The sequence below is a fragment of the Glandiceps talaboti genome, chromosome 4, assembly GCF_964340395.1.
Source record: "Glandiceps talaboti chromosome 4, keGlaTala1.1, whole genome shotgun sequence".
NCBI classification, from domain to species: Eukaryota; Metazoa; Hemichordata; class Enteropneusta; family Spengelidae; genus Glandiceps; species Glandiceps talaboti.
In genome coordinates, this window is record NC_135552.1 from 492,390 (window position 1) to 516,767 (window position 24,378).

The 24,378-nt window shown below is 39.4% G+C and overlaps 1 protein-coding gene across 1 annotated transcript in view; it reads left to right on the plus strand.

Moving 5' to 3' along the window:
* LOC144433626 (cation channel sperm-associated protein 4-like) overlaps window positions 1–24,378 on the plus strand; it is an 82,027-nt gene that overhangs the window by 50,250 nt on the left and 7,399 nt on the right. The window contains exons 6-11 of the mRNA XM_078121962.1: window positions 114–276; window positions 734–806; window positions 2,773–2,831; window positions 22,658–22,768; window positions 23,152–23,222; window positions 23,656–23,772. Of these exons, the coding sequence (XP_077978088.1) occupies window positions 114–276; window positions 734–806; window positions 2,773–2,831; window positions 22,658–22,768; window positions 23,152–23,222; window positions 23,656–23,772 (594 nt within the window). The remainder of the gene's footprint in view (window positions 1–113; window positions 277–733; window positions 807–2,772; window positions 2,832–22,657; window positions 22,769–23,151; window positions 23,223–23,655; window positions 23,773–24,378) is intronic.

The following is a 24,378-nucleotide window of genomic DNA, read 5'->3' on the forward strand; positions in this document are numbered from 1 at the left end:
AGTACAACGCTTAAAAAAAACCAATTTTTTAATGATGGTATTGAGTACTGTATTCAAGTAGTCTCATTATCTCATTTGTAATTTTGTATTTTTTTAATTCAATATAATTACAGTCAGAGGCCAATGCTAGCATATTCTCTATTCTGGATAATCTAGTGTTAACGATATTTATCTGTGAATTGCTACTCAAGTGGTATTATGACTTCTTTATCTATTGGAGAGTCAGCTGGAATATCTTGGATTTTGTCATCATTTTAGCGCTAATTCTAGGACCAAGTGAGTTGATTACATTGAGTCATGTGGTGCTCAGATTTGAAATGATCAAATGAATATAACATTGTATCTAGTATATATTGAATACAAGAACTTTTTATAAATGCATGGAACTCTATTTAGTATAAATAATATAATAATAATGGATTGTTTTAGAAATATTTTGCAGTCACTCTATAACAATAGAGAGAAAGTGAGAGAATGAGAGAGAGAGAGAGAGAGAGAGAGAGAGAGAGAGAGAGAGAAAGTGTAATCTCAATATTTGTATAATTTTTATTAATATTGAATGTCAGTATAATTCTTTTATGAAGTAAATCTAGAGCAATTGATGCTGAGTGAGTTCACATTAGTTAGCATTACCGTAAAGAGTACATTGGTTTATGATAATATTACTATAATTGTAGAGTCATCATTATAATAACATCTAATTCTAACACTATATCTGTCAATAATTTTCCAGCTCTGAAGTTCCTTGGCAGTAGTAGGAGTTTGAGAATATTGCGTGTCTTCAGGGCTTTTCGTAGTCTTCGAAGGTAAACATTGCAGTCAATCAAAACTACATAGAACTGCCCACATCAGACTGTGGACAAATGGAGCCTGTGTAACAAACCAGGAAAGAAAAAAAAATGAATTGGATAAATAACACTTGGCACAGCATGCTACAACGGCAGAGAATTGTATTACATTTAATTCCATCATTTGATAAGAATAGTTTTATGGCCACTTTACATTATAGTAGTTCACATTCACAACAAAATTTCCAGTTACCCTGGCATTTCATGTACACATAAAGAGGCCATACAACTGTTCTCATCTAAACCAAGTCTGCTGTTCTAACATGCTGAGCCAAATGTTTACTTTCCCTGTTTGTAACAGGTTCCCTTCATCCACAGTCTGATGTCAGCAGTTGTAATATCATCCCTACATTGCAATAACAGGCGTTGAACATGCTAACTGTTGACAACTCCATATTGAAAATGTTTAGGATAAAACAAAACAACCGCGACCAACGACTTGGCCCAATTACAGTCGGATACGTAATTATTTTAAAATACATCCTCTGTGTACATTACTGTCCCTGTCACCTTACACAACACACACTAATATTACCTTACACAACATAGTTTTTAGCACAACTGAACTGAGGTTCAGTAGTGCTGTAGGGATCACCTGGCGTCTGTCTGTCTGTGTGTGTGTGTGTGTGTGTGTGTGTGTGTGTGTGTGTGTGTAAACAACTTAAAGTCAAAAACCGCTGAACCGATTGCCATGATATTTGGTGGGTCCATTATCTTGGGTATCTAGTTGGGAAATTGTTCAAATCAAAATGATCTTACCACCGGTTTATGATTTGGGTAAAAAAATGTGATTTTTGGTCAAAAAAATTATCCTCAAAAACTACTAGGTAGATTGGGCTGAAATTTGGGTGAAACATTCTTCAGGGTATATTTACTAAGAATTCTTCATGGTGTGATGGTCCCATCAGTGATATGCAAATTAGGGCTAAAAATGTGTCTTTTTAGTCAAAAATCTATAATTCCAAAACCACTGAGCAAATTGGGCTGAAATTTAATGGGAATGCATCTAGGGATGTATGGACAAAGAAATATTAAGCATACAGTGATTCCATGAGTAATATGCAAATTAGGTGTAAAAATGTTCATATTTGGTCAAATACTTACATGTATACCTCAAAATATACTTGGCCAAATGAGTCTGAAACTTGGTGAGATGTTTCTGAAAGTGTTATTCTGCAGATTTTCTCCAAAACATTTTGACAAAATTGGCCCTAGCAACCATGACCACGACCTTAGCAACAACCAAATGGCAGTATATTTTGGTCTAATGACAACATCATGTGGTAGGCAAGTGAGTAAACTTTCAAAAAATATATGCAAATACTCTAGCAACCATGACCACACCCATAGCAACAGCCAAACAGTGGTGTATTTCACAGAGAGAACAAGGATTTGTTTCTCAGACAAATTCAATAAACATTCAAAAAATGTATGTAAATTTGCCTAGCAACAAGACCACGCCCATAGCAATAGCCAAATAATCACATATATTGTAAAGATAACAGGAATTGAAAGACAAGTGAATAAACATTCAAAAAATGTATTCAAATGTGCCTAGCAACAAGACCACGCCCATAGCAACAGCCAAATGATCACATATATTGTGAAGGTAACAAGATTAATAGACAAATGAATAAATGTTTAAAAATGTATGCAAATATGCCTAGCAACAAGACCACACCCATAGCAACAGCCAAATGATCACGTCTATTGCAAAGATAGCAACATGAACACCTATTGTTAGCATGGACGAGCATATGGATAAATATTTTTTTAAAATGTACAGTTGTGCAACAGCGCCATAGGCAGTATTTTGTATTTTTTTGCAAGAAAAATGGTGACCTCCAAAATACACCTCCCTGTACTTTATGTCCAGCCTAGTTCCTTAGGTTAGATTGATGACAGTTTTCTCATTTCCCCACAGTGTGAGTGCTCTAGCTGGTCTCTCTATAGTTGTTCAGACAATATTTCAATCAATACCAGGTATGTGGAGATTTTTGAAAAGACTACGGACTGTTTCACAGTCAATGCTTCATTTATCATGTTTATGTTGAATGTTACTGACACTACAATCACCACATCTCGAGGAAAAAAAGTACTCATCCTCCCCTTGGATGTGAATATGTGAATTGTAGAAGTTGACACATAACAAAATTGTTGTGAATCCATTGTGGTACTATATATATTGTCAAAAAATGATTTAGGGCCTGGTCAGATTCCCCAGCAAGGGGGGGGGGGGGGATTTTGCCATCAGGCTGACAAAAAGTCCACTGACCTCCTTATCTGTAAAACCAAAAAGACAGGCTGACCCCCCCCCCCCCCCCCATCACACTTAATTCTAAAACATGATGACCCCCCCTCCATCACTTAATTCTAAAACATGATGACCCCCCCCCCCCCCCCCCCCCCCCACTCGAGATATATCATATTCACATAACAGGTAATTTTTTAACGTGACTATATGTGGACGGCTTAACTGTCTGACAAGTACTTTAGAAGATCCTGGGAGAGCACTATCACATTATTATTGACAACACAGGGTAAATATATTCAAAATGGAGTTTAATACATGTAGCATCTAGACCATGAAAAATAGGGCGGAAAGCTTGAGAAGGGACTATGTACACCTCTCATGGAGGTTCGTGGGGGTCTTCCCTAGAAGCCCTGGAGCATAGGCAATTTTGAGACTATTCAGACACTTTCAGGCAATAATTTCCAAGCTTTACAAGACATGTAAAACATGTAAAAAGCAACTTCTTAGGGTTGAATTTTTAAATAAAGTTTAATAGCATCTTGACAGTAAGAGGTAGCGGGAAGAGCTTGAGACTGGGATAAACTATGTCCACCTCTTGTGTGTGTGTGTGTGGGGGGGGTTCTAACTAAGGGAGACATAGAAGTTCTGGAGGTTTTTTAGGCTACTACAACACTTTCAGGCAATAATTTCCAAGCTTTACAAGACAGCAACATCAAATATCACAAACTATTATTTATAATATAATAAAGGTCAGCACATCTTGATACTATCATTTGTAAGGGAGATTTGGAGTTTTAAGGCAATTTTTTGACTATCTTGGCAAACATTTCACATCTTAAAAGACAATGTCATCTCAAATTAGCATAGGGTGAAAATTCTTAAGAAAAGTTTAATACCATTATGACATTGAGGTAGGAGGTGTCAGATTCAAATTACGTCAACGACGCAACTTTTGGCACAGACTGAAACTCACGCTCTTGTCAACATTCGAACACGAAACAAACTTGGAAGTGTTTTGAAGTGAAGTGAAGTGAAGTGTTAGATGTTTTTCGAGCACTGTACGTACTCTTGGAGATTTCAGGAGTGAACGGAATGTAATCTCATATAATTGAGTTTCAGAAGTCCTTGCGTAGAAAATTAGCTTTACTACCATGCATGACTTAAAGAGGAGCTGTTTTATAAATGTTAGACTTGATGAAATGTATCATCAACCACACTCCCTACGCTATATTGCCGGTCTGGAAACGTGGCCCACAAACCATTCACACCTTTCATCTCTACAGAGGAAGTTATACTGTCATGAACAAAATTGTGACAGTTTTGTCAGTGTGAGTTTTTTGACGTGGGAAGGTGACATATTGACCACTATAAAATTATCTTTGGGATTTGATAATTTTCCATACTACACATACATACAACAATGGCGAAAAAATTGCAACAAAAATATTATTCAAATGTACGTAAACAGTCAATTCTCAGGTACCATAGAAGCAAAAAATTGGGTGTCTAGTTGGGAAATTGTTCAAATCAAAATGATCTTACTACTGGTGTGTGATTTGGGTCAAAAAATGTAATTTTTGATCAACATTCTTAGGGGTGTCTAAACATTCAAAATATGTTTGACTTGCAAGAAGACCACGCCCATAGCAACAGCCAAACGGTGAGGTATTTCACAAAGATAACCACTGGGATTAAAAGACAATTGAATAAGCATTCAAAAAATGTATGTAAATTTGCCTAGCAACAAGACCACGCCCATAGCAACAGCCAAATAATCATGTATATAACAAAGGTAATAGTAATAGAAAGACAAATGAATATGCATTCAAAAAATGAATGCAAATGTGCCTAGCAACAAGACCACATCCATAACAACAACCAAATGATCACATATATGGTGAAGATAACAATTGGGATTAATAGACAATTGAATAAACATTCAAAAAATGTATGTCAATATGCCTAGCAACAAGACCACGCCCATAGCAACAGCCAAATGATCACATATATTGCAAAGATAATATCAGGAATTCATATACAAGTGAGCAAAAACATACAAAAATGTATGCAAATATATCTAACAACATGACCATGCCAATAGCAACAGCCAAATGATAGCATATATCGTGAAGATAGCAACATGGTTGGATAGGCAACTGGATAGTCATTCAGCAAATGAACACCTATTGTTAGCATGGACTAGCATATGGATAAACACTTTCAAAAACTGTACAGTTGTGCTAAAATGCTATTGCCGATATTTTTGTCTTTTGGGAGCTGTATCATTTCTATTGCGTGGACTTTATCAGGGCTTGGTTTCAGTCCTTCTGGTATATATATCATTCTAAAGAAGTTATATTCTTTTGTTTTGATTGAGCATTTTTTTTTGTTCAGCTTGATGCCAGCTTTTCTGGTTTTCCCCATCTTCATGTAGGTGCCTGTCATGGTCTTTTTCATCAGTTCCATAATATTATACTTTTATGTCATCTGCTATGCTAATAGTGCCCGTACAGTTGCGATATGTTTCATCAATTTTGAATTGAAACACGTCTTGACTCTTGTGAAGGCCAAAGGGCATACGAAGGAATCTGTATCGACCAAATGGAGTGTTGAATGTTGTGAGGAGTGATGATTCTTCATCTATTTTAACATTCCAATATCCATTGCGAGGATCTAGTTTACTGAACAATTTGGCTCCAGCTAGTTTTGGTGTGATTTCTTCCAATGTTGATGTTGGATAGTGATCTCTCTTGATGACTTTGTTTAGGTCTTTTAAGCCTGAGTCCGATTGCTTTTCTCTTTGATGACTAGTGAGTTGAACCAATCTGTTGGCTGGTTTACTTTTGTAATTATGCCGCTCTGTTTCCGGAAAGATACTCACCTAAATATTCTTACAATAGGATTTGTTTGCAATTCCCGATGCTTTTCCAATAAAACTTTATTAACCCACCTCCTCCTACAATTACTGCCCTCAACGTTGGAAGACCAGTTGCTTTTTTTGGAACACAGTGTGAAACACATAGTGTTATCTAGTGTACCAGAAACCCGGTGTTTTTCCTCTGCTGATCAGTGAATTCTTGTGGTTTGCGGTTTCGTTGACAATATATTGTCTTGCAACCAGTTTGTAAATCTTTTCGCTGATTTTTCTTCACTTTTTCTGTGAAGATTTTCGTTTTCTAGATCGTGGTAGTGTTGGCGGTTTTATTACCCGCCTTGCTTATTATATATACCGTTTATTGATACATTGTTTTTTATTTCTCCCTATCATCATGCCTAACGGTAAGAAGAAAGGGGATTGTGGTCATTCTATGGCAAATCGCGATGACCATTCTGTCTGCCGGAATTGTCGGCAGTGTTCTAGCGATGCTCCGTGCACTGTGTGTATGTCGTGGGATCCGCTTATGGGCTGAGCTCGGTCCAAGCGTTGATCACGGCCAAGGTAAGGAGACACATCGCAAAGGTAGGTCCATTTTGTCGAGTACTTCGCCAGCCGGTGCAGGCCATGCTATGTCTTCCCTTTCAGATTCAACAACAGGTAAGACTCACCAACTGTGCAAAACCGTCCTTTTCAGGGCAAAACTAGTACCTCTACGTCAACTGGGGTGAATGGTGGTTCGTTAACTCAGCACCTTCACAACCAGTCTGATCGTAACAACTCTCCGTTAGGCAAACGCAAGTCTGACACTGGTCCAACGCGATCTGCCTGTGTCGGTAGTCAGGGTAACGGTATTGAACCGGCCCCCTGTTTGTCTACCAGTCCAGGTAGTGGCTCAAATGTCATGAGAACGGAGACTTTTCGAGAGCCATTGTTAGGTAAAATGCCTTGTAATACCAATAATAATGCCTTCAATGCCTGGCGATGAATGAGTGTCTGTGCTTCTTTCACCGCGGCATCGTTCAGTTTTATGTTCACATTCTCCGTCCCCAGTTAGGTGGAGGAGACGTGAGAGTCATGATAGTACGGTCTCGTCCTCTTCTCAATTGGATTACAGTCCTCGTCGCTATAAATGCAGGTGAGGTCAGAACGGAAGCATTAATTTTCTTCCAGTTCCGAGTCATCCAGTTCTAGGTCGTCTTATTATAGACGTTCAAAACGGTATCGACGTTGACATTCATCATCAACATCACCGTCGGGTGACAGAAGGCATTACCGATGTCACTATGACCATGAACGATGCATAGATTTGGATCGTCGACATACTATGACGAGAGCCGGCATGGGGTAGAGCGCCACCAACAGCCAGAACCGACAAGGCGTTCAGCTTATCATCAGCCTGCTTCTATTGATACAGAAGTCATTAGACAGGCAGTTTTAGAGGCTGTAGCGGCTCTCCACCCAGTTAACATGTGCTGGGGCACCCACATCTGATCCGAGCACAGGCGGTGCCACTCCTTTAAGTTCTCAACGTGTTTCTCACAGAGAGAGGATGACTGATCCTGATGCTATTTCAGTTGCAGCATCTCATAGCAATGATTTTGGTGAATCCTCAGGGGAGGAAGAGAGGTCAAGAGGTCACAGTCCAACAATCTCTCGAGCCTCTTCCCCATGTAGGGAAGAAGAACCAGTGTTTGCATACAAGGATTGTATTCAGTGGGTCTACTCACACTTCCCAGCTGAGTGCACCCCTCCTAATTTGGTTCTTCCTCCTTTGTCTGAAACTGGTGCTGCCTTACGGGCTAGCAATCCCAAGGACCAGTCAACCCCCTTGTTGTTGCCTTATTCATCCCAGGTTCAGCCTCTTCATGATAAGATTTACCAGGAAGTGGTCAGCAGTGGAAAGGACCATACAGCCTTACGAGCTGGGGCCTATCCATGGTTTCGTTATGGGGGTAAGGCATACCACACTCATTCATCGCAACCAGCATGTTCACACCCCCCACTGGATGGTAATGTGGATGCAGTGGATCAGGATCTATCATCGTTTACATCCGTCTATATAGACAAAGCTCACATTAAAAAGTTGGGTGATTCTGCACATCAACAACTTTGTGTAACGTCAACACTGAACAGGTCCCTAGCTGTTCTATTCAAAGAACTTCAGGCTGTAAATCTCAATAGTCCTAAAGTATCTTGAATTATAGAGATTGTGGATAAGGGCTTGTCTCATATACCAGAGTCTGCTTGCAGAGAGTATACAACTCTCCAATTAATAGTGAGGGATGCCTTTTTGAAACGCAAATCTGTTTCATTTTCTTCCGAGTTGAAACAGGAAGCTCGTTTAGCTCCTATTGGCATAACCAGTCTGTTTGATGGTCGTCTCACTGCACTAGCAGCACGTGCCAGTGAGGCTTAACAGTGAGAACACCTATTATGGGATAAACCTTCTACACCCCGTGTACAACAGTCTAGGGCAAAACAAGTTGGTAATCGACCGGTGCCCGTTTGACGAGGCAAACAACCCAGTGCTCCTTACAAGTCCAAGACTTTTAATAGGGGTCGGGGGCAAGGTAATGTGTCTAAAGCTAAGACTGACAACATGCCTAGACCGTTCTCAGATTCCGCAGGTAGGGGGTCAGAGAGTGCTCAGCGCTCCTGACCCAATAACCACTCTCACTGTCCCCCCACCAGCACAGCAAAGTCCAGTGGGGGATGACTCCGTTTCTATGCACAAAACTGGTCCGCAATATCATCTGACAGTTGGGTGCTAAATACAGTAAGAGACGGATACATCCTAGACTTCATATCACAGCCTCCACTGTCAACGAAGGTCATAGTTACCCCATTACCAAGGCAACCAGTTCGGGTTCTTGCCTTTATTAAAAATAAGAGAGGCCATTCAAGGTCTTTTAGAAAAGGCTGCTATTCGTACAGTCAACCTGAAGAACGAGGGACCAGGGTTTTTCAACCACCTGTTTCTGGTCCCCAAAAAGTCGGGAGGCTGGAGACCAATTCTCAACCTCTCCGTTCTCAATCGGTATCTAGTAGTCCCCAAGTTTCAAATGGAAACACCCAGAGCGGTGTTGGCTGCCATTCAGCCAGGCGATTGGATTGCGTCCATAGATTTAAAGGACGCTTATTTCCATATACCTATTCACCCTGCCTGCTACAAGTACCTCCGTTTTGCAATCGATGGACAGGTATACGAATACATGGATCTCCCTTTCGGTCTGGCAACAGCACCACAAGTGTTTACACGGGTGGCGGCAGTGCCAGTGGCGTGGTTACACCAACATTCAATTCTGTTACACCCCTATTTAGACGATTGGTTACTGAGGGGGAAGGAATGGGTCGTACTAGCCACTCAGGTGGCTGTGACGACAGATCTTCTCCAAAGACTAGGATTTATTCTCAGTCGGGAGAAATCATGTTTGACTCCCACCCAGGACATGACCTTTGTGGGAATGAGATTGCTGACGGAATTGGGAGTTGTTTGCCCAACCGAGGACCAAATCAGCAAACTATTAACCTTCATTCGGTCCATCCTTCTACAACGCTCAATAGTAGCAAGGAGTCTGTTATCTCTCCTGGGGCTGATGAATTCATGTATAGACATCCCCCCTTGGGCATGACTAAGAGCGCGCCCGATCCAGTTATACCTATTAGCGCTTTGGTGCCCATCCAGTCAGCCATTGCAGACTTCCATCCCTTTTCGTCCCTCGAATTTATTGAGGGGGAAATCACTAGTACCCCCCAATCCCGACATCTCCTTATTCACCAATGTGTCAAACGAGGGATGGGGGCGCATGCGGGAGGTAATATGACATCAGGTCAATGGAATTTAACCGAACGCTGTCACCGCATAAACTGGCTAGAACTGAAGGTGTTCCTGGCCCTCCAGAAATTAGAGTTTCTGGTAGGAGGGCATTGCATATTGGTACACTCAGACAACACAACAGTGGTTGCTTACATAAACAACATGGGGGGGGGGGGGGGCAGTCTCCCCAACTCTATGTTATCTGTTGTGGGATCTAATGCTATGGTGTCATGACAAAAAGATTACGCTAATAGCCAGACACCTACCTGGCAGGCTGAATGGGATAGTCGATGCACTGTCCCAAGGGCGTCGGAGACCCAAGGGCGTCGGATACGACAGACCGAACGGGAACTACCACAGTGTGTAGTAGATCTGATTTTCCATTGTTGGGGTCGCCCATCAATGCATCTCTTTGCCACATACAAGAACAGGAAACTACCACTGTATGTGTCCCCAGTACCAGATCCAAGGGCAATGGTGGTGGATGCTCTCTCCATGTCGTGGGAGGGGAGCATGGCATATGCCTTTCCACCAGTCATTCTGCTGCCCAGAGTTCTCAGGAAAATCCAGGAAGAGGGGCCAATGATATTTCTAGTGGCACCTCTTTGGCCCACCAAAGCATGGTTCCCAACCAATCTCAATCTGTTGATAGCTTCTCCTCTCAAAATCCCACTGAGAGAGGATCTAATGACACAGGACAGGAACATCATTCACCCAAACCCAGAGATGTTCCATCTTCATGTGTTTCGGTTGTCGAACAATCCCTCATGGAGAAAGGCTTTTCAAGAGAGTCTGTAGCCATTATTGCCACACCTCAGAGACCCAGTACACTGGCTACATACATTGAGAAATGGCAATTCTTCTGTAGTTGGTGTGACAGAAAACAGATTAGTCCTGTCAAAGTCACTAACAGGCAGTTAGCTGACTTCCTTCTTTTTCTTTTTGTCACCAAAAAGTACTCTCCCAATACTATTAAAGAATATCGGTCAGCCATTGCAGCCACCATTAAAAGTATTCGAGGAGACGATTTTGGACAGGACAAAATCCTCTCCAATATGATTCGCCACTTCCTTCTTAAGCGTCCTCCCTCTAAACAAACAGTTCCACAGTGGAGTCTGCCACTGGTTTTATGAGTGTTACAGGAACCCCCTTTTGAGCCCATGGGTTCTGTGTCACTGAAAGCACTTACTCTCAAGACAGTTTTTCTTGTTGCCTTGGCATCTGGGAGAAGGCGTAGTGCAATCCATGCCCTGTGTATTAGTGAGGATCATTCAGCAGTAATGCATACTGCACCAGGATTTCTGGCCAAGAACCAGGTTTTGGGGTCAGTGCCTAATCTAATTATGATCAAGTCATTGGATGACTTTGTTGGGCGAGACAAAGTAGAACAGACTCTGTGTCCAGTGAGAGCACTTCGCTGGTATTTAGACCGATCTAAGTCATTTAGGAAGGGTAGGACACGACTGTTCATCCTGTTTCCCCCTTCGGTTAAAGATGACTGCTCCCCAGCAGATATTTCTAAATGGATTGTTGATACTGTCAAGTGGGCTTACGTAGAAGCCCAACAGGATCACTTATCTCCTCACAGAGTCACAGCTCATGAAGTAAGAGCTATTGCTGCCTCATGGGCCCTCAGATCAGGCGTGCCTGTGGCTGACATTTTACAAGCGGTCATGTGGAGATCTCCTAATTCATTTATTAGCTATTATCTGCGGGGTATGTCTGACCATGCTGAGGATCTAGCCACTCTAGGTCCACTTAGCATTAGCCAGAATATCACATTAACAGGTCCTACAGAGACACCCAACACCTAGCTGGTGACAAATTCTGTATCCTATTGTAATATTTAGGTGAGTATCTTTCTGGAAACAGAATTGTCTCCCGAAACTAATTTCTGTTGAAGGAAAGATACTCACCTAACAGTCCCTCCCTCCTTCCCCACAGTCTCAGTATAGTTTGGTTTCTGGACTAAGATTTTGTTCCATAGCGCAACTGGTCTTCCAACGTTGAGGGCAGTAATTGTAGGAGGAGGTGGGTTAATAAAGTTTTATTGGAAAAGCATTGGGAATTGCAAGCAAATCCTATTGTAAGAATATTTAGGTGAGTATCTTTCCTTCAACAGAAATTAGTTTCGGGAGAAACGACAATTCTGTTCCATTTCATGCAGTTCAGATTTGAGTCGATCTCGTAGTTGTAATGGTACTCTGTGACTTGCGTGTACTACTGGTGTCACTTCTGGATCCAGTGTTATGTGGTACATGTACGGTAGGCTTCAAAGCATCCAACTATGTCATTGAAGCATTCTGGGTATATTTGTATTAAATGTTCTTTGCTTTTTATTGGTGGGTGGTCTTCAATTGCAGTATAGCCGTCAATGTATTCACTGTGTTTGCATGTGTCACTTGTTTGCTTTGTATTGGTGGACGGTCTTCAATGGGAGTATAGCCGTCGATGTATTCACTGTGTTTGCATGTGTCACTTGTTTGCTTTGTATTGGTGGACGGTCTTCAATGGGAGTATAGCCATCGATGTATTCTGTGTTTGCATGTGTCGCTTGTTTTCTTCTTATTTTACTGTCTTTGAGGTTTCTGTTGTTATTGAACAGTTCAGTGTAATGAGATTAAGTTCTCTTCACGCCTGTCGACCCACGATAGCAGGACCTGGTGCATCAGTTATATAGAAAATACATGTTAATTTTCCTTCCTTTATACTAGGACGGAATGACTCTGGTTCCTAGCTGCTTGATTCTTGAACCACCATAGGCAGTTAGTTGAGCCTCGTTGCCTTGCAATACATTTGGTTTCGGTCTACCTTGTTTGTCTACTCTGTCTGGATATATTATACAAAACAGACCGATTGGTAGAACATTGCTTTGTGCACCAGTATCTACTTTGCATTTGAGGTCTTTTAATTTGTAGCTTTGTATATACTTCATCTCGTTTGTCTTCATTGTTGTCAGTATTGACATTTATGGTACCTATACTAAGGTTTTCTCTTTCTTTATCTGTGGTATCACCATCAGTGTCATATGACATCTCATGGTCTTGTTTGTCTCTTCCACGTTGCTTTCTAGGTTGCATGTTTGCCTGTCTTGAGTTGCAAACTGAACCCCAGTGGTTCGCTTTGCCACATCTTAAACATGTTGAACCATATGTAGGGCAATTGCCTCTTTCATGGGTTTTACCACACTTATGGCATTGGCTTGTTTTCTGGCTCTTTTGGGGTTTCTTCTTTATTGTACTCACTGCTCTGCTGTTGCTGTCTACAAGGCCTGTTGATAGGTTGCTAGTCAGCTTTTCCATGTGTGCCCCTGTCACTTCATGTACTTTTACTGTGTCTATTGCATTGTTGAGCTTGAGTAGGTCTCTTTTTCCAATTAGCTTTCTGTGTACTTTTTTATCATTCATATAAGTTGGTCCACTAACCGGTCTTCTTTTTCATGGTCAGATCCTAATTTGCGTTTATCTGCAAAGTTTTTCAGTTTTGAAATGAAATCATCTACTGGTTCAATGGTTTCTGACGCATTTCTTGGAAATGGTATCTTTGGACTCTGTGATTTGATTTTGGTTCCAGATGGTTGGCAAACATGTCTAGTATTTTGTTTGGTTTCAGCTTATCTGCCTCGTTTCAAAGGTCCATCTGTTGTATATGTCAAGTCCATTATCATCCACCCATTGTAGTAGATAATTTGCTTTTTCTAAAGCACTATTGAATATTAACTCACATTTTTGTTGGAATCTGGCAAAGGCGTTGACCACATTAGGGACTTCCCAGTCCATTGTGGGTGTATGATTCAGTGCATGCTTGGCCATTTTTCCAGAGTTTTGCCTTACTTCAAAACAATGACTTTTCTTGTTTTCTTTGGAGAAATATTGTGCTCAACGATCGCTAGTATCAATAAAGTCAATAATGAATATTTACGTAGATATCTGGTTGGAGATGTCACGGAGCTGGACAACTGATGAAGATGGCTTTTATTGTTTTTTACAACATGGTTTCCTCCACTGATAACAAACGAACAAACCTAGTGACTAGAGGGTGCTGTGTCTTGGTCTCCATCGTCAATAAGTGATTTGGTGTAAGCGGCTCTGGAGTACCAGCTTCAGAGGGGTGGCCAGTGGTGATTGGTCGTGAATTTACTATGTTCTGCACTTCAGCTATGAATGTATGGAGAGGTTCATAATCTAGTTGAGGACCAGCCTGGTGAATGAGAGGTTCTAGAACACTGTGCACTGTTCTGATTTGCCTTTCCCAGATTCCCCCCATATGGCTGCTACTACGAACGTTGAATTTGATTTCAACCCAATCACACTGTTGGTTTAGCAAGAAGTTAGCTATCTTTCCCTGGTCCATCTTTTCCAGTGCTCTGATCATTTCATTGTTTGCACCAACTATGTTTGTTCCACAAATGTGCCTGGTAGGACCACAGATACTTAGATACTTAGTAAGAATCGTCTTACTGAATTTATGAACGAGTCTGGTTCTAGGGAATTAGCTGTCTCTAGATGAATTGTCCTGGATGCCATGCATACAAACAATACACCATACCATTTCAATTCACTCCTCTCTTTGATCAGGAATGGACCAAATAGATCTACACCTGAGTGCGTAAATGATGGAGCCTCCTCCATCCAATCCTTTGGTGGGTCATCCATCTTTTGGGTTTGAGATGCTCCTCTCAACCTTTTGTAGACAACACATTCATAGATCAGGCCAGATACTGCACTGGAGCCATTGACTCCAATGTCCATGTTGTCGGATGTGGTTGTGTGTGCAGCCTCTTCCCATGTGGTTGATTTTCTCATGGTAGTATCGTACTATTAGTGTTGTAATGTGACACTTCTTGGGCAGGATTACTGGATGATTGATCTCAAAGAACTCGAGAAGGAAAGCAGATTCCAGAAGTAAGTCCGTATAAAATCTGAACAGTGTGCTATGCATGAGATGGCATAAATCTTGAAGCAGAGGAAGTGTTATCGGTAGGCGTGGATGGGCGTTGTCCTCTTGTGTATGACGGATGCTGCAGATGACGTGCTGAAACTGCAGGAGTGGTTGGCCAGATGTAGAGAGCAATGGGTTCTGAAGCCCTGCCTGAACGTAGTGGTTGCGAATTCTTGTACCCCAGGGCAGATAATTGGTATGATAAGTTAGCCTGGTTTAGGTGAAGAGCACGTTGGAGGGTAGAGGGCACGGTACTACCTGTCGGAAATTCTGCATCTGAAAATGAGAAAGAGAATCGGCATTTGTGTTAGTGCTACCGAGGATAAATTCTGCAGAATACACAAAACTGAAGGTGGCAGCTACTAGACCCAAACAGCGCATGTGCATCATGATCATTTTTGACATTGATCAGCCTTTGTTAATGGTACGCACTGTTGCGAGGTTATCGGAGTGACAGTGCGCTTTTTTGACCAACTCTCCTCCCACAGCATGCTTGCTACCACAATCAGGTATAATTCCTGAAAGGCAATGGAATGAGAAGAGTTAAAGTCAAGCCTGAGGTCATGTGACCAGTGCCCCTGGAACCAGTGTCATTTGTAGTATCCACCATAGCCATGACTGCTTGCATTGGTGTAGAGATCCATGCTCCGTGACGGGGTTGGAGCATCATCGAAAAATAGCGAAACACATTCCATTGTGATGTAGAGTGGAGCCACATGCGGATGTCTTCCTTGCAGTTGTTTGTGAGCTTGACATATGTGCTTGACTGATGTAGACAGTTCAGTGAGGTATGAGACAAATGTGCACCCTGGGGGCACCACCCGTGCTGCGAAGTTCAAGTGACCCAGAAGACTGAGAATGTCTCTCTGCATGCATGAAGAGCGTCTGAGAAATAATGTAAGGATCAGTGCTCGCAAGCAATCTAGTTTGTCAAGTGGAAGGTGGGCTTCCATGAGTTCGGTGTCCAGGAGAATGCTGAGGTATTCAAGGATGCGTGTAGGACCTTATAACAATTGACCAAACTGACTTGGGGATACCTGCAAAACTGAAAAACTTTATTCAAGATCAACACTTATACACACATTAACATACATTAACATTGACGTCTTTCAAAGCAAGTATACTGTGGTGTTTAGTGACAACTGATCACTACATCTGCCTCCCTTTGTAAACGAGTCTGTAACTCTAATGAACATTAAAATATAATTGTCGATAGATTTATCTCAATGTTCCAAGTGACTTCAATTTTGTATTATTGATTAATCAGGTGACGTCATTATACTTGCTGACCATACTTCACATACATGCATCACAACATCAAACATCAAACAACAAACAAAGTATCATTGATCAAAGTTCCTAACTATTGAAGCATGGGATGAACTATCCAGCTTCAGGACAAGTTGAGGATTATTCTGCCCCATTGTAACTCCTCCAGTTCAAAGTTCCTATGAAGAATATTCAAAAAAACCAAATCAGTCAGGCTTTCTGATGATGTGTCCGCTTACACGACAGGTGACTGGTTGCATCGTTGATGTATTGTTGAGATATTGTGATGGTGAAGTTTCTTTCTTTGATGAACCATCCAGTATTTATTTTGGAGAATGCCGAATAGGAGTAAGTGGTAACAAAGCCGATGTACTGTCGTCTGGCTATTCACACTGTGGTACCAATGACATTTCTTTTGGTGTCAAAAACAGGTCTCTCCGGTTTCTCCTATATTGTCTTTCTTCAGCTTTCACAATATATGACCGAGGTTTTGTTGTAGGTTTTATTAGCAAACTGAACTGAGGTTCAGGAGTGCTATAGGGATCACCCGGCATCTGTCTGTCTGTCTGTCTGTCTGTCTGTCTGTCTGTCTGTGTGTGTGTGTGTGTGTGTGTGTGTGTGTGTGTGTGTGTGTGTGTGTGTGTGTGTGTGTGAACAAATTAGAGTCAAAAACCGCTGAACCGATTGCCATGATATTTGGTGGGTCCATTACCATGGGTGTCTAGTTGGGAAATTGTTCAAACAAAATGATTGCATCACAGGTCTGTGATTTGGGTCAAAAAATGTAATTTTTGGTCAAAAAACTTAAACTCAGGAACTATTGGGCAGATTGGTGTGAAATTTGGTGGGAACATTCTTAAGGGGGTATATATATCTTCTTTATTACCTACTTATTAAATATACATTTGTAGATAAAATAAATAATACATTTTTGAGGTAGGTAAAAGGAGACCAGAAAAAGTAAGTAAGATTTGTTCATGACATGATGATTCCATCAATAATATGCAAATTAGGGCTAAAAATGTGTCTTTTCGGTTAAAAATCTATAATTCCAAAACTACTGAGCAGATTGGGCTGAAATTTAATGAGAATGCATCTAGGGATGTATGGATGAAGGAATATTAAGCATACAATTATTCCATGAGTGATATGCAAATTAGGTGTAAGAATGTTCATTTTTAAACTCAGAAACTATTTGGTGCGAAATTTGGTGAGAACATTCTTAAGGGGGTATAAAGTAAGATTTGTTCATGACATGATGATTCCATCAATAATATGCAAATTAGGGCTAAAAATGTGTCTTTTCGGTTAAAAATCTATAATTCCAAAACTACTGAGCAGATTGGGCTGAAATTTAATGGGAATGCATCTAGGGATGTATGGATGAAGGAATATTAAGCATACAATGATTCCATGAGTGATATGCAAATTAGGTGTAAGAATGTTCATTTTTAAACTCAGAAACTATTTGGTGCGAAATTTGGTGAGAACATTCTTAAGGGGGTATAAAGTAAGATTTGTTCATGACATGATGATTCCATCAATAATATGCAAATTAGGGCAAAAATGTGTCTTTTCGGTTAAAAATCTATAATTCCAAAACTACTGAGCAGATTGGGCTGAAATTTAATGAGAATGCATCTAGGGATGTATGGATGAAGGAATATTAAGCATACAATGATTCCATGAGTGATATGCAAATTAGGTGTAAGAATGTTCATTTTTAAACTCAGAAACTATTTGGTGCGAAATTTGGTGGGAACATTCTTAAGGGGGGGGGGGGTGTAAAGTAAGATTGTTCATGACATGATGATTCCATCAATAATATGCAAATTAGGGCTAAAAAAGTGTCTTTTTGGTTAAAAATCTATAATTCCAAAACTACTGAGCAGATTGGGCTGAAATTTAATGAGAATGCATCTAGGGATGTATGGATGAAGGAATATTAAGCATACAATGATTCCATGAGTGATATGCAAATCAGGTGTAAGATTGTTCATTTATATCTCAAAAAGTACTTGGTCAATGAGTCTGAAAATTTGTGAGATGTTTCGGAAAGTGTTAGTCTGCAGATTTTTTTCTTAACATTTTGACAAAATTGGCCCTAGCAACCATGACCACGCCCTTAGCAACAACCAAATGGCAGTATATTTTGGTGAAATCATCTGGTAGGCAAGTGAGTAAACATTGAAAAAATGTGTGCAAATACACTAACAACCATGACCACGCCCATAGCAACAGCCAAACGGTGGTGTGTTTCGCAAAGATAACAACAGGGTTTAATAGACAATTGAATAAACATTCAAAAAATGTATGTAAATTTGCATAGCAACAAGACCACGCCCATAGCAAAAGCCAAATAATCATGTATATTGCAAACATTACTGGAATAGAAAGACGAATGAATAAACATTCAAAAAATGTATGCAAATGTGCCTAGCAACAAGACCATGCCCATAGCAACAGCCAAATGATTACATATATTGCGAAGATAACGGGGATTTATAGACAATTGAATAAACATTCAAAAAATGTATGTAAATATGCCTAGCAACAAGACCAAGCACATAGCAACAGCCAAATGATCACATATATTGCAAAGATCATATCAGGAATTCATACACAAGTGAAGAAAAACATTTAAAAATGTATGTAAATATATCGAGCCACATGACCATGTCCATAGCAACAGCCAAATGATAGCATATATCGTAAAGATAGCAACATGGTTGGATAGGCAACTGGATAGCCATTCAGCAAATGAACACCTATTGTTCACATGGACTAGCATATGGATAAACATTTTTAAATTTTTACAATTCCAGGTTTCCATATATTTGCTGATGTGTGGAAATGCACCTGATCACCTGTCTTTAAATCTTCAAGTGGTTTTGAATCTCAATCATAGTAAAACTTCTGGGTGACTTGGGTTTCTCTTATTTTATGTTTTATTTTATTGTCCACTACTTTGAGATCAAGGAGTGATGTCTTTGTAGGAACACTGTCTTGGTCCGTCTACTCATAACAGCTGAACTAGTGACCCCATTCTTTCAAGGGATGTGTTTCTAAGTGCTAGTAGAGCAAGATATGGATCTTTATTATCATATTTCGCTTTCTTTAGTAACTTTTTCACCGTCTGTACTGCTCTTTCCACCATGCCATTGCTTTGTGGGTATCTAAGAGATGATGTTATGTGTTCAAGTTGTATTGCTGAGCAAATATCTGAAATTCTGCACTGTCATACTGTGGTCATTATCCGATATATCACTGTTTCAGGAATACCATGTCTAGCAAACTGTTCTTTGTGTTGTTTTATGGTGGCTTTACCTGTGGTATCAGTGATTTCTGAAACTTCTACATATTTTGAGAAATAATCTATGAGCAATAGATATTTTGCTTTGTTGCATTCCAAGAGGTCGGAGCCTACCTTTTGCCATGGTCAGTCTGGTATATCATGGTTTATGAGCAGTTCTTTTTGTTGTTGATTTCTAAACCGGTTACATGTTGCACACCTGGTTATTACATCTGTTATTTGCGCACTCATTCCATCTCATTGCATTGGGTTCAAATAAACCTGTGGTATTGTGTCAGATGTAGGTAATGGGCACTCACAAAAGAATAAACAATAGTAAACGTAAGAGCTAGAAAGAAATCATGCCAATCGGATATTAATCAGATTGTTCTCTGATTGATTTCATTATTGATTGACGAGATTGCCAATGTTGATAATGAGCTATCGGTATACAGCAATCTGATTGAAATTCGATGTGGTGAAAGTGGCTAAATGTTTATTTACCTCTATTTCCATCACTTTGTGTCGTTTGTTTTGTTCTGAGTGATCGCTGCCTTCCCACATCTGAACCTGTGTAATATTAATAGACAATCGTGTTTGAATCTCACGCTTTCGACTGGCTGATCAGGATGAGTGTTACATTGGCAACTGCACACACGGGAGAAATTGAAGCATGCTGATTGGTTGTGAAACCTTACAATATTGTCAACATTCAATGGGATTGTCTATTACACAGGTTCAGATGTGGGAAGGCGGCGAACAAAACAAACGTCACAAAATGATGGAAATAGACGTAAAATAAAGGCATCTAGACGCTTTCACCACATCGGATTTTAATCAGATTGAGTATATAGGTTCCTTTAATATGTTAAGGGGGGAGGTGTCAAATTCAAAAAAGTCGATAGATTTTTCTTATACTTTGCATACTTAAACATTGATATCTGAATATGTAAAAAATGCCAAAAAAATACTATGTCACCACCTTTGTTTTCAAGATAATTACCGTTTCTTGTATCTACACAATTTTTTTTGAGTCAAAATAGTAGATTTACAACTATTAACTACACCACAATTTTTGATAGTTAAAGATTATCCCCGGAGCACTTAATGAACTTACATTTTTTGTGTGCAATGTATAGTATGTCTAGACATATTTTTTTGTAATTTCTTTTCATTATTTCATAAAATATTATGTTATTTTATCCCCAACTGCTTTATTATTTTTTAAGAAAAACTCAAGAAAACTGCAAAAAAGATAAAAGTCTGTGATAGATTTTTTTTATATGCTGTATGTGTACAATGTATTATTCCAGCTATTTATCAATGACAAAAAAGTAGGGGGTCACCACGTCCGTTTAAATTGTAAAATTGAAATTGTAACCCCATACCCCATCTAAATTTTGACATTTTTGACAGAAATATCTTATGAAATTTTGTTGAATTTTGAAAAAAAATAAAATGAGCTTGTTTATCTTTGCTCATATGTATAATGTACCAATGCCCCTTCATAATTATACAACAAAAATCATTGTGTGTATGCTAACTTGAAAATGCCAGTAAAAAATGTGACCCCCCACCCCATTAAAATTTCAACATTTTGAACAAAAATCACGTGAAATTGTGCAGTATTGGAACTCACAGGCACCAAGGGATATTTCTATTAGTACATATGTATACTAAATGAACTGAACTAATCATATATGGAGTTTATTTCTTTCTCCAAACGCCAAACTGCTCATAATGTTCACAATTGTAACCCCCCCCCACCCCTTCAAAATTTCAACATTTTGGCTAAAAATCACATGAAATTGTACACAGGCACCAAGGGATATATCTATCAGTACATATGTACACTAAATCAACTGAACTATTCATTTGCAGAGTTTATTTATTTCCCCAAAAGCCAAAGTGGTCATAACATTCAAAATTATAACCCCCCCCCCCCCACACACACACACACCCAGCCGATCCAAATTTCAACATTTTTGGACAAAATTCACATAAAAATGCAAAATATTGGGACACATAGGCACCAAGGGATGTTTGTCAGTACATAATTATGTATGATAAATCAACACATTAGGGGCTAGGTCAATAGTTCAATGTAGGATAAATAGCTAAAACTTTTAGTTACCCCCCCCCCAACTTAATTGGCCAAAATTGAAAATGTCCATCCAATCAAATCAATAAGTAGTAATGCTATGAATACAAAGCCATTATGTAGTTAGGAAAAACAGTTCTTTTGTTGATACTTTATTTTAGTGCTGTTCTACAGTGTCCATTTCTCAATTTGGGGAAATTTTTTAAAAGAAATAATTGCATGTTTAGGGATACAAACAGACCCATTAAAAGTAAAATCGTTTCTCTGGATGAGAGCTAGCTATAGACAGCTAAAAAAAGTCCTACTTACAGACGGTGTACGCTTGGAAGGGACGACCTCTGCCGTATGCAAGCAGGACTACTAGACCCCTAGCGAAACCAAACAAGTGCACACCATCGTGGGAGAGCATAATACCGACAACAGAATAAGTTTTGGAAGCCTTTTACAAAAGAGTACTGTTATCAATTTGTTATAGGGTGTTTTTAAGGCCGGTAAATGATTGCAATTTTACTGGAGTTCAGGGACTGAAGTTTCTCGATCACCGACGCTACGCTACGTGACCACTGATTACTAAGAAAGTAGCGACGGAAAACATATAAAATGCTAAATGATGTTTCAACTAATAAAATGGCAAATTTGCTTCGCAAAACATCTTCAGTGTGCGAGAGGTTTTTGAAAAACTGCGTAGTCCGATGATTTTATGTTTTGCTTCTATGGTACATGAGAGTTGATTGTTTACGTACATTTGAATAATGTTTTTGTTGCAATTTTTTCGCCATAGCGTAGGGAGTGTGGTTGATGATACATTTCATCAAGTCTAACATTTATAAAACAGCTCCTCTTTAAGTCATGCATGGTAGTAAAGCTAATTTTCTTCGCAAGGACTTCTGAAACTCAGTTATACGAGATTACCTTCCGTTCACCCCTAAATCTCCAAGAGTACGTACAGTGCTTGAAAAACATTTAACACTTCACTTCACTTCCGGGTTTATTTCGCGTTCGAATGTTGACAAGAGCGCGCGTTTCAGTCTGCGCCAAAAGTTGCGTCGTTGACGTAATTCGAATTTGACACCTCCTACCTTAAGTACAAGCTATCTGTATATAGGTGCAAAGTCTTTTGGTTTATACATCCTTAAAAAGGCTAAAGGTGGAAGTATAGTGATCGTGTGTACAGCACAGCAAAAAAACATTGAAGAGCTCGAGCATAGACCATAGCTGCTTTAATCTCCATTCTTATTTTTATTTTTTTTGTGATAGACATGTTAAACATTGGTCTTTTGTTGGTCGTTATTATGGTGGTTTTGAGTGTTGCTGGTGTGGCTTTATTTGGCAGTGAACTACCACAACACTTTGGTAACATGGGATCAGGTAAAGATGATTTTTCGTTTGTACAAGTTATAGATCTATTAAAACTTTCCTTTAAACACAAGTTTAGTATAAATGTTGACATTAATTTAGTACATTAACAACTTTACTCTACATGCCTTAATTAAACACTATAACCGTTACATTTAATAATATTGTTAATTCAATTCAGACGATACTTTGCATCAGTGTTTATCTTCTGTATAATAAACTAAGCCTTTAGTTGCTAGAAAACATTCAGTGACAGCCACAAAGGAATGCGTATGTAATAGCATGATGAATGACATTTTAGATTTCTCACATAAGTGAAGATATCAATGATAATTGTACAACCTTGAAATAAAATGCAACATTTTGATCTTCCTTCCTTTCCTTCCCTACTACAGCAATGTTTTCTCTATTTATTTGTGTTACACAAGACGGCTGGATGGGGATATTCAATGATTTCAAGGAAAAGGTGCAACTAAGTTTAAGATTGTTTTAGCTCTCTCAACCTTTTCTTGATTTTTGTCAACAATAACGTGATAGAATCGTATAAACATCCCTCAGTTCAAATGATCATATTTGTGTATGAATGTCTGTTTGCTTTGTGTTGTTAGTGTACATGATATTATAGTTGTGCGATAATGTGTATGTGTGTGAGCGAGCGAGCGAGCGAGCGAGAGAGAGAGAGAGAGAGAGAGAGAGAGAGAGAGAGAGAGAGAGAGAGAGAGAGAGAGAGAGAGAGAGAGAGAGAGAATAATCACATTTCAGTAATGATTTTAAAAGAATCAAGAATAAGCTTTCATATTGCAAAGTTTTGGGGTGATTTGAGATACTTTTGATTTTCACAACTAATTGGTGTAAGTATGATTAAATCATTGCTTCTATGTATTTCTATTTTTTTGCAGAGTGGTGAGGAAGACGTTTTTTTCTCTGTTGTAGGAGGAATATATTTCTTCATTTGTATCCTTATTGGTGCTTTTGTTTTTGCAAATCTAGTAGTTGCTGTCATGGTAACAAATCTGGTAGGTATGATCTTGAAGCCACTGGCAACGTAACACTTCAAATTGTGATGAATATTAACACTTTTATACGTTGCAATACAAAATAAATATCAAATCTGTCTCTTCAGTCTTGAAGACATGTATAGCGGCAGTTAACAGAAAACACTAAGAGAAATAAATATTACAAGACACACATTTTGAAAATTTAAAGGGAAAAAAAGTGACTGAGTCGTCCTTAGTAGAGAGAAGTTTCGGATGCTGATACCTTGACATTCATTCAGTCAGTTTCATTCATTCAATGGGTATCCTATCACAGTCAGTTTCATTCATTCAATGGGTATCCCATCACAGTCAGTCAGTTTTATTAATTCAATGGGTATCCCATCACAGTTAGTCAGTTTCATTCATTCAATGGGTATCCCATCACAGTCAGTCAGTTTTATTAATTCAATGGGTAATCCCATCACAGTCAGTCAGTTTCATTCATTCAATGGGTATCCCATTACAGTCAGTCAGTTTCATTCATTCAATGGGTATACCTTTCCCATGACCACTACACCTTTTGAATTTCATAGAATTATCTTCTGTATAGTATTGACAATTGACTGGTAGTAGTCATGGTCGGCT